Here is an 11,462-nt window from a genome sequence, read left to right on the forward strand (position 1 = left end):
ATCTGATTCATGGCACACCTAGAGATGAATTATAATTTGCTAATAAGAAAGAGTAAAACTTCTTCTGGCAAGGCGAGAAAGTCAATGGTAAAGTGCTGACGGTGTATTAATCTGGACTATTAACTTGATGGAGAACAGCACCAATAATGTCCAGATCCAGAGAAATAATGAATGGGTATCATCTGAACAACAAGCACCTGTGCCAACTGCTCATTTCAAACCCATAGCAAAGAAATCTTTAGATTAAGCTAGGTATGTTTTCAAAAAAATTTAACTTTACAAATGAATTGTATTACAGATGGATGGAGAGCCACCCATTTTGTTTCTCACTTTAACACATTATAGAATTAGAGAGAGGGATTTTCAGCCATTCATCTGAAGATATATGACAAATACTTTTCTTTATTTATTTCTTAATTTTCTACTTTCCTGCTGTGGCATTTTTCTCTGGGAAATTGAATTCTGGCCAGGGTATTCCAATGAGCCTGCACTGCTAGGCAAGCTAAATAACAGATACTGGGGCATGGCTTTATCTTCTTTTTTTGACTGTTATCCATGTCACTTTCTCTGGTGCTACTGAATATTTGATGACTTCTCAGAGAGATGCACAGCTTATACTTTACTTCTTTCTAAAACAAGTGCTAGGTTACTGATTCATTTGTAATCCAGTAAAATTAAACTAAATGAGTTAAACTCCTCGGTGTTAGAGTGATGCTGCTGGGTAATAGCCAAAGCTATCAGAAAAACCCAGGAGCCTTACTTTCATAATCTTTCTTTTTTTTTTTTTTTTTTTTTGCAAGAGAACCAGTTTATCAATCCTAACCCCGTAAACAAACATGCCAATGCTATCACTTCTGCGATACCCTTTTATCAGTATTGACACATTTTATCACATCACACTACAGTTGTTTATCTTTGCAAATCTTAAGTACCTCTAGTTGTCCCTCTGTAAAACAGTCATGCCCATGAGAGAACTGCTAGCAACAGGAAGGGACACACATATTTAGTATCAACACATTTGATAATCAAATGTTAAAAGGAAAACAGGGAGCTTTCCCATAGGGAAACAATGCACAGGTTTTTGCAGTGGGTACAGAAACACCTGTACAAGGAAACACTAAGTCACATGTGCACACAAAAGCAAATATATACGAAAGAAAAATCACTATCAGAGTCAACCAAACTCCCCACTATTACCAGGTGGGATTTTCTCCACCCTCGACCTCCTTACAGACAATATTTTGTCACAAAAGCTTTCACTGGAAACAAGCACCAGAAAATTCTCTACTCTTTTTTCAAGGTTTGGGGTAAAATCAACCTAATATTTCTTTTTCCATCTACATACTTATAAGGTGCTACTAACCAAGATGCTTGGGTTTAATAATTTATCTCTTTCAAAAAACATTTGCTAACTGTGTAATGCATACAATCATTCTTCCTTTATGCTGTGATTTCTAAATACAGTGATGAGGGCACCACCTCTCCAAGTCATATAGACCATCTGACCAGCTATCAGCAACCAACAGACAATCAAGCAAATTCCTCATGGATTCCCATGGTGGGGAAAAAAAAAGAGCCAGTGGAAAGGAACTTTCAGTTCTATCAATTTGATCTTTACTACAAAATGCCTCTGTAGATTTCCTCTGCATAATTAAAATGTTCTCCCTTTAGGTTCACTTTATTTTCTGAGGCAAAGATCTTTATCACTCTAACCATAAGAACTAGTGTGAACATATGTACATTATTTCCACTTTAAAACATGGAAGAGAACTTCAAAAGCTTTTTATTTATTGTAGCTGCTGTGCACTACATATTTGATAAAAACATCACAAGCAGTTTTTCCAACTCAGTAAAGCTACTTAAGGACAAAGAAGAGAAAATGGATACTGTTCTTTTGGGTCCTCAAAGACCGTGGAGCCACCACAGTCCCCAATTTTTTTCGCACACATATTGCCAACAGCAAGGATGAAATTAGTTTTTGCAGTGCACAAATGGCTTGGCCATTGGAACTGCCATATGAAGCACTGCCTTGGTTAGCAAAGTCATGGTTTTGACATGGATTACCTACACTCACAATCATAAATATATTAGAATAACAGACACTTTCATCATGAATCTACAAAAATATCCTTTTCTACTTCAGAAATAAATTGACTTCAAGTATAATTGACTGTACTAATTTGTGCTGCCTCATAGAGTAAATAGGTGTGATAAAACTGTCATGGGAAACCCAAAACAGCAATCTTTCCGAGCTCAGGTACAAGCACTGAAGCAAACATACTGTAAATTATTTTGCTCCCCTTGTCTCAGAGAGTGAAGTTAATTTCTGTCTTAACCAGTCTTTCAATGTCTTTCCAATTTTTGAGCTGTTGTATACTTCATCACTTACCAGAATGCCCTTCTGGAAGAAGAAAGCAGTGTTAATATAATCTATTTGTAATGTAGTTATTATGAAACATAAATCTTACTGGTACTCGCAGGATACTGTCTGTCATCTTCTTCATGGAAATCACCAGCCACCGTCCCCAAAGAGATGTGAGGTGACATAGATGTAAATTCATCACCTGTGTGGTGATGGATAAATCATTACTATTTCATTAGCTCAGCTGCAATACAGTACTCACAAGTACTTCAACTTTTCTACCCTGCAAGCTTCATTCCTTCATGTACTGGTCCAAGAGAGGAGAAAGACACAGACCCCACATAAGCTTACCTTACTGACATAGTAAGGCTATCACCCAAACAGATTATTTGAAGAGGAGAATGTATTACAGTGATAATGAACATTCTGGTAACAATCTGTTCATGTGATACCTCATTGTACCTGTATGCCATGAGGACAGGGATCCTAGAGCAATGAGTCAAGCTGTTTGTATTCCCCTCTACTGAGATATATTCTGAGATTTAGTCAAAACATCTAGACTATGCATGCAAGCACAGCTGGTAACAGTTGTAATGGCAATCAACAGAAATACACAGCACACACCTTGGGGAATGTGGGGAATGTTTCTGATCCTAGTTCCTTAGCAAGAGAATGGTAGGATTTACCTTTTGTGGTGCTAGCTACATGTCAAAACAAGCATAACATGCCATGAGTTTATCACCAGTGAAAAGTAATTTTATAAGCCTAATGCTTGTGCTTTTTTTTTTTTTAATTTCAGTATATATTGAGGATAGTGATGCAAAATACTGGTATCCTTCACTGGTAAGTTACTGGTGATTTGACAAAAAGCCTGTAGTCACACAGTAAACTTTACTGTACTTAGAGGATGACTTGCACCCATATCCCTAATGTTCAGTGGGAGTGAGTCTTTCAGACTTCTGATAATTTCAGCCACACAAGCAACATATAAGATTAAATAAAATACGTAGAAAAGAATATGGCATTTGTATTTGGCAGGGCCCCATGAAATTAGTGGCAACCTACTGTCCTTACCATAATCTTTTTCAGGAATTCCTTTTTCACCTCCTCCAAAAGTATGATCTGGCAGCTGTGAGACTGGAGTAGGACTTCCATAGTATGAGGGGCTGGATCTCCTGATGGAGGTATCCATGGGAGTTGTCTCATGAGTGGATCCACTACCTGCATTTTCATCATCCACCCCTGAGGTTGAGGACTCCCCACTGGTATGACGTGAGCCATCTGGATTGTAACGGGAGCCATCTGCGTTGTCAATGACTGTGGAAACAGGGAATTAAACAGTTCATGTCAAGGAGCTACACAGCTGTAATAAAGAGTAACACTTGCAGTTCGGCCATTTTTGCCCTCCTATCTAACCTAGGTAATACATCACTAGAATATGTCTAATGCATACATGCTCATTTATGTATTTGTCACATTTGTAGGGCCTACATGGCATCACTTATTTTTATCAAACTGCTCAATTTTAACATAAAATATCGGCATTTGGAAAGTCAATCAGAATTTTAGAATTGGAAGCAATAATTTATTATGAGTGTTTTTCTCTGCTTCCCGCCACTTTTCTAACAAACAGCTCAAATCAAGTGGAGGAAGGTAGCTGTCTTAAGCAAATTCCTATATGTCAGAGATATTACAGCTCTGAGGTGCTAAAAAAGGTCAAATACCTATATAAAAAATGTTTGGTACCCTGAGACAATGCAAGCTCCATAGGATTTAGGGGAAGACAAGTGACTAGTTTCTTTAATTTCTATTGAACATCTCTTAAATTGCTTTTCTTATGTTTGGCTGGCTTTTTAAATACTAGTGATTGTTTATGTAAAAAGAAGGTAACCAGTTACTGAAAACTAAGCAAGTCCATGTCTTTCTAATCAGTACAGTACCTGTTTCATCCTGATTACTGAGTAAAGAAGTATCTATTGTTTTAATTGGCTCACATGCTTTTTCCTCTGTTTCTGTGAAGGAAGGAAAATAGAAAATATTAATTTGAAAAAATGGACAAAAAATCACATGTGTACACACAACAATTGTACATAATCACAAAACATCAGCTTCAGATGAGGACATTTGAAAACAAATTTCCAAACAAATGTTATTCGCTGATGAACCACCTTCCCAGGTGGGGCACCTCGAGATTGTTCTGTCAGGTAACAATGTGATTCTCAATTTCCATAACCATTCCAGAAAATGCTTGCAATCAATGCCAGTTAGAACAGCCTTATGACCCAGTTTCAATGCAGGCAGACCCACTGTCATAGTGGCAGGGGCAACTCTAATCCTTTTTAGCTGGCAAAACTCCGTCCTCTCGATGGAGGGCTCTGCACAGGCAGCGTGTGCCCCTGCTCCAGTGAGCACTGCTGGCTCCTGTGGGCTGAAGTGCCCCACTTGGGGCTGGTGTATGAGCTACCTGCTCATACTGCTGGAAGGGATTAACACTTGGGAGGAGTTATAAAGCTTTGGAGGGGATGGACATCACTGCAGTAGTCATCTGTGAATGACAGATGATGGCAACTCACATTATACTACACCAATGCAAAGATATTTAATTATATCACCACCAAGAACAAAATCAAAAAAGATATCACTGCCATTCAAACCATCAATGAACTTTCCCTATAGCTTTCTGTAAGAACTCTCTGCTTCCACTATGAATGTCACAACCTACTGAAATTTAAGATACTCAAAGCTAGTTTAGATTTTATTTTCAAATATTATGCTCAGCATCTGTCATGGACTATATACACTTTCCTAATAATTTGCTAAAATATTTTCTATTATTAGAAAGTTAAAAACTTTAGATGAAAGCAGTCTGCTCCTGACCCACTGGCATTGATTGCTGTCCAGCAGCCTAATGTCTAAATGGAGATTTGCCTGAGCAAATACTGAATGAGTCTGCAAATAGGAGAGCAGCGGCCATGTCCGTGGGCCTGGGATGGCCATCGCAGGCCTTGGAGCTGCTGCAGGTGGCAGCCACTCCTGGTGTTCCTCAGAACACAAAAATCTGCTCTTGGCTGTAAAGCTCATGTGTGCATGAACGGAAGAGCTGAATGCCATGGCTGACAACAGTTAAGTCTTTCAGATTCACTGCTGCAGTGTTTCACTTCACTAAGCCACTATAATGAACTGTTTTGAAGCTGCTAAGTTTGTCCCAAGGCCAGAAATATGACTGAGTTCAAAACACACTGATAACAAAATGGTCATTGCTGACATGATAGATACACTTCTAGAGACTGGCAAAATGTATTTCTTCTCAGCTAAAAACCAGGTTATGTTTATTATATAAGCCCTCGTTCCAGTACCTTAAATAGGAGATTACATATGCGATTCTTAGTTAATCTGTTTCTAAAATACACCATAAAATCATCTCCTCACCTGACGCATTGTAACAGTATGCATCGTACCGATCAGTTGTATTCGCTGGAAGTTTGTAAATGCCAGTGGTATTTGCTGCACAAAGAGGATAGGGTTTGATCCGTGGGATAACAATATGCCCCACCACAAAACCATACCTGTGAAGAACAGAGGTAAACAAACCATATTACTTACTATAGCAGATGTCACCTCAAACATCAAGAAGCTACAAAGAAGCCATTATTTTTTAAAAGTGCATGCAGTTTATTCATACGGTTTTGTTACCTTTTTGTTCCTTGTTCATTTGGTTGCTCCCTTCTCACATCAGTCTCCTGTCACTCAACATCATTTTATGTTTAATTTCTAGAGCTAAACCCATTTAAACTAAACAAGCATCTTACCAAGGTTGTTACTAAGCTAGGTTGATCAGTTCCCTAGGGTGATCAGAGCAAGGGAGTCAAAGTGAGGGAGGAGAGTGCACTTTTTGTTCAGTGCGAGTTTGTATTACCTGACACTAAATTCCCATTCTTTAGGGATTCACATTTTCATTGCTTTGACATAACACACTGCTCAATGACACTTCACTCAGAAGAGCTGAGGGCTCAATTTATGGTACCTGAGCAAGTTTAAAGAATGCTTGCAACACACATCATTTTCTGCAAAAACTGACAGCCTACTAAAATATTCAAATACAAGACTCATTCATCCACAAATCCTTACTGTATCTTTCAGTTGAACAATGTGATTATTGTGCACAGAGCTCACATAATTCAGTGAAGACTGTGATTACATAACGTACAATACATTATTACTATTTTGCAATCCTGTAACACCTGATTGATTCCAATGTATTTAACTAGAGACGTGATAGAATGGAAACAAGAACGGGTTTGGTTTGGGTTTTGCTTTACTTCTCGAGAGGAATGATTTATCAGGGAGGAGTTAATGTCACAGCTTTGCAGTTTTTTATCTATGAACATCATTCCAGTTTCATGTCTAATGTGCAGATACTTGCAATTCTGAAATTCTCTTGTAGGTGGAATTATAAAGTACTTTAACCACACTCCCAACTGAGCTTACAATGCTGACACTTTACAAACCATTATGACCTACTTGTGTTATGTTCTGTTGATTCATCTTATTCACATGCATTTTGATGGTTATATGCAGCATATTTTCCCTCTCCTACTCTATTTTAATAAGAGCTAAGGTTTACTGACAAGGATTACTTCTAGCACAGGATCAACAAATGAAAGTAATAGGGTGGGAGAGTTGGCCAGAAGGAAGGGAGGAAGAAATCCTATCCACATGGCTTTCACGTCCAAATCTGTCCTCTGGTCAATTTTGAATTAGGGAAAAATGTAAAATTAATGAAAAATTACAGCCTACCACTGGGGGAAAAAAAAATTCCCTCTTCTTCTTTCAATTACCTTTATATTTAGCTTTAGAAAATACTTTCCATATTTTAGAATACTCATTATTGGTGGCATAGAAATCTCTACCCATGGGCATTATTTAGGATTTGATCTCTAAATGTTGTGTAGTGCTGGGCAATTCAGAATGCTGTGTATATTCATGTGCTAATGCCAGAAAAAGAACACGTTAATGTCAGAAAAAGAACATGCTAATGTCAGAAAAAGAACATGCCTACTTTGTTATAAAGGACTTTCCCCTCAGAGTAAAGAACTGTTTCTAGTTTTTATGTGGTACCATTTTAAATTGCATTCCCACGTCTCAGAGAAGAACTCTCAAAGAATTCTGTTCACGTATTTCACCACCACAATACTTGTGAAAGTGAGCATGCCAGAACAGGAGATATTTGCAAGCCGTATGGATGTCAGTACTATTTCTCATGGTACCAGAGTGAAAGCCTTAAAATTTTGAAGAAATGTCCACTTCGTTTTTCTAAGTTAGAAGATAAATTCCATTTCTGCCTATTTCCTGTCTAAGTTAGACTGCAATGAAGTTGAAAATCTGCTATCATTTATTTAAACTCCATAATGGTTTGCCAACATGCATCTCCTGGGCTGCAGTGATCATGCACTGGTGGAGTTTGCAGTCCTGGGGGAAATGGGTGAGGAGAAGAGTAAAGTCAAGACCCTGAATTTTAGGGAATTAAGCTTCCAGCACTTCAAGGAGGTTTTCAATAGGCCCTCCTGAGAAACTGCCCTGAGGGACAAGGGTGCAGAACAGAGGTGGCAGGTATTCAAGGACTCCTTCCATAGAGCGCGAGAGCTCTTGATACCAGTTTAAGAAATGAGGAAAGCAAGCCAAGAGGCCTGTATGGCTTTGTTGGGATTAAAGGACAGGAAGGAAATGCACAGGCAGTGGAAGCAGGGTATCAACACCTGCTGGGGTATAAACACACTGAGAGCAGCCTGCCCAGAAAAACCTGGGGGTACTGTTGAATGAGAGGCTGGACATGAGCCAGCAGCGCCTGCTTGCAGCCCAGAGAGCCAAACGCATTCTGGGCTGCATCCAAAGCAGCATGGGCAGCAGGTCAAGAGGGGAGATGTTCCCTCTCTGCTCTGCTCTGCTGAGACCCCACTGTGCCCAGCTCTGGGGTCCCCAGCACAAGAAGGACATGGACATGTTGGAGCAAGTCCAGAGGAGGGTCATGAAGATGATGAAAGGGACAAAGCACCTCTGCTCAGGAAACGCGGAGAGAATTGGGATTGTTATATTAGTATTCACTCAAATTTTTTGAATTAAATGTTTTCTGTAACTTCTAGGCTCTTGCGCTAGTTATTTTTTGAGAAATTAAAGAGTCTGTATTATCCACATTTGTTGTCCTATACATCATTAATTACAGCATGTAATTAGGTCAATTGACAACATGGTTTTCAGGTTTTTAATAACTACTGTAACTGTCCTCTGAAAAATCTCCATTTACAGATTACAGGAATGCACGAATACTGTGGTCATTTTTCACTGAGTTGTCAAAAGCTCATCCCTCACAGTACCACCTGCTGCTTTTTACTGTTCCTTGGCAAGACCGAGTTCCATACATGGCATACACTATCCTCAGCCTATGCTCACATTAGGTCCTTACTTTTCACATACTTATCTTACCAATCGTTTAGTGACACAGTATGATCTGAACATCTTCCTAATTAGTTTATTATCCTGTCATCTTTTGTTATCTTTAGATTTTATCTGTGAGGGGTTACAATTTTTTTTTAAAAGATAAATGGTAAAAAACTATATGCATGAAGGACTTACTTACTACTAGACCCAGAGCAAACATACACATGCACAGAGATGTTTTGTTCATTACAGAATATAACTTATTTAACTAATCTGAACGGCTACAGTAAGTCAAATGTAATTATTACACCAGTAGTGTCATATGTTTTCAAGAATTTCTTTACCTGCAAGTTTCAAATCCAGACTCGTGAGCTTCCTTCAGCTGCTCTAGTGTTGCCAAGGTGCTGTTGAGAGCTCTGCAGAGTTTGACTGCTTCAGATCGTGTGAGACTGTAGCGACCATTTTTTTCAACATGAAAAACTCCTCTGTATCTGCAACTTACATTGAATTCTGTTACCAAAGCAAAAGAAAAAAAAATGTTAACAATTTAGACCTAAGAATTTAGACCTTAAGTGAAGACCTGGAAATCATTTATTTTCATGTATAATGCTTTCAAAGCAAACCAGCAACAAGTAACAGCTACCAATTCATTCAGAAAAAAGCACTGCCACTTTCAATCACTTTTTTCATACTTCCCCTCTTTGGGCTGAGGCATGAGCCAAATCTCCAGCCTTCCCAAAAATAGCCATACATCCTTTTGTGAGGTATCTAGGACTTTTAACACACCCTTAACACTAATGTGCAGAAGAAGGAGTTAACAATAATAATGTCAATACGAATAAGAATAATCACGTGCGTAGAGGAAAATGGGGAAACATCAGGACACTTCAAAGCAATGTGAATTAAGTTTGCTTCTGCCCCACCTTTCCCTCAAGAGAAAAAAAGCAGTTGTAACTCCAGACTAGAATGACAACTGCTAAGCTCACTTCATAGGAGTAGCTATTATTTCCAGTGCAGAGAGGAGCATGACTCATTTTTATCTTAATTTTAATGGAAGTTCCATGTGCAATAAAGGGAAAAATAGACCAGTCTTCTCCAATACTAAAAGGGCGCATCTGTACTGTCTATTTGAAAAAAAATTACATATAATAACTGTTTTACTAAAAGACACGAAATGCAATTCATGCACATTCGCATTGACACATTCCATATAAATAATAAGCAACGCTCCTAATGTAATTTTTTGCTTGACAGTCTATTTTGCTTGACAGTCTATTTCACAGATGTGAAAGCAAATGATAGGAATCAAGGCATGCACTCTTTCTTCAGTTTCTTTTGTCCATTGATAAACTGATGTTATTCTGTGTACAGGGTATCTACTCAGTGTAAACTGCAAGGAACATTCCTTTCCATAGCTCACAGGAAACATTCAAGGAGATAAAATACCAGATTAGACCCAGCCTGTATGATGCATGAGAGGATGGCCACTATTCACAGCATAGGTAGGAGTCCAATAGTATTGATTCTTGCTTGTCCAAAGGAGCTCAAAAGCTGTGTAGCCAATCTTGAATACTTGTACCATAGGCAACAGAATTAATCATATTGTCATTTGGGATAGCCTTTCCACAAAAAGAACAGAAAAAATACCTCTTGTCCCACCTTTTTCCTTCCCCCAGTATTTTGGCTGACAAAAAAATCAATTTGTATTGCAGACCTGTTTTACAGTCTTGCTGACTACAGTTCCTAATATTTTTAAAATTTTTATTATCATACATTATTAAAAAACATATGGCACTTCTGCCACTCCTTGACTACTGCTATGGGATGGAGCTGCTCTCACAGCTGCCATGCAAGTGACTTCTACTTTGGCTCCAAATATTTCATATTCAAAGCCTGACATTGCCTTGGAAGTTGTCCAGTCAGTAGCTGTATTAAGCTGAAATGACCTAGACAAGAAAAAGGCTTTTCTTTAGTTTTCCCTTCTTGATCCTCTCTTCCTAAAACATACTCTATGAAGCCCAAGACTTAATGTTAAATATGGGGATCAGACCATGAAATTCTATTTGATTACTTTAAAGTAACAAGCTTAGTGAATTTGGAGCTAAATTTTCTTGGAGCATCAAAATCTTTTGTGATAACTTTAGGCTGATTTCTGAAAAGCTTTTGCTGTGAAAGGGCGTACCACATACACTTGTTTTGGGTTCCATTTCATCGCAGTTAATCCTATATTCACTGAATTATAAAGTGAAGTTCACTTTTGTTTAGAGTGAGTTCATATAGCCGCCATTAAACCTCAGCCCATTCCTGGTTTTAAACACCACAATTTATGCTCCATTACCACTCTGAGACTCAGTCACAGTCAGAATTCCATGTAGAGAGTCAATTACTTAGACTTCTGCTGTTTAAAAAGTTGGCTTACTAACAGAAATAGGCTTAATGGAACTATGTGGAATACGTGCGTACACATGTGTACATTTTCCACGGAAACGCTCAGCCTGAGTATGCCCTGCCCACCGGGACACTGCTGAGAGGTACCCGGCTTACTGCACGTGTGCTGCCCAACTGCACTGCATGCACATGCAGGAGCAAAGCCAAAGCTCCCAGGAAGCCTTGCTCATGCAGCGAGAGAGATCATGTGGGTGTCCAGGAAACCCCAGGCAAATGT

The 11,462-nt window shown here is 38.7% G+C and overlaps 1 protein-coding gene across 1 annotated transcript; it reads right to left on the minus strand.

The window, feature by feature from the left end:
* Positions 1–764: 764 nt before the first annotated feature.
* On the minus strand, positions 765–9,329 carry LOC121672144 (CD44 antigen-like; the record flags this gene model as incomplete). Its single annotated transcript, XM_042044670.1, has 5 exons — positions 765–2,564; positions 3,437–3,679; positions 4,303–4,374; positions 5,792–5,928; positions 9,142–9,329. Coding segments are annotated over 5 exons (756 nt in total), but the record flags the coding sequence as incomplete, so codon positions are not given.
* Between the last annotated feature and the right edge of the window lie 2,133 nt (positions 9,330–11,462).

This window comes from Corvus kubaryi, unplaced genomic scaffold, assembly GCF_017639235.1.
Source record: "Corvus kubaryi isolate FWS band 111438036 unplaced genomic scaffold, C.kubaryi_AGA036_p1.0 38283, whole genome shotgun sequence".
NCBI lineage: Eukaryota > Metazoa > Chordata > Aves > Passeriformes > Corvidae > Corvus > Corvus kubaryi.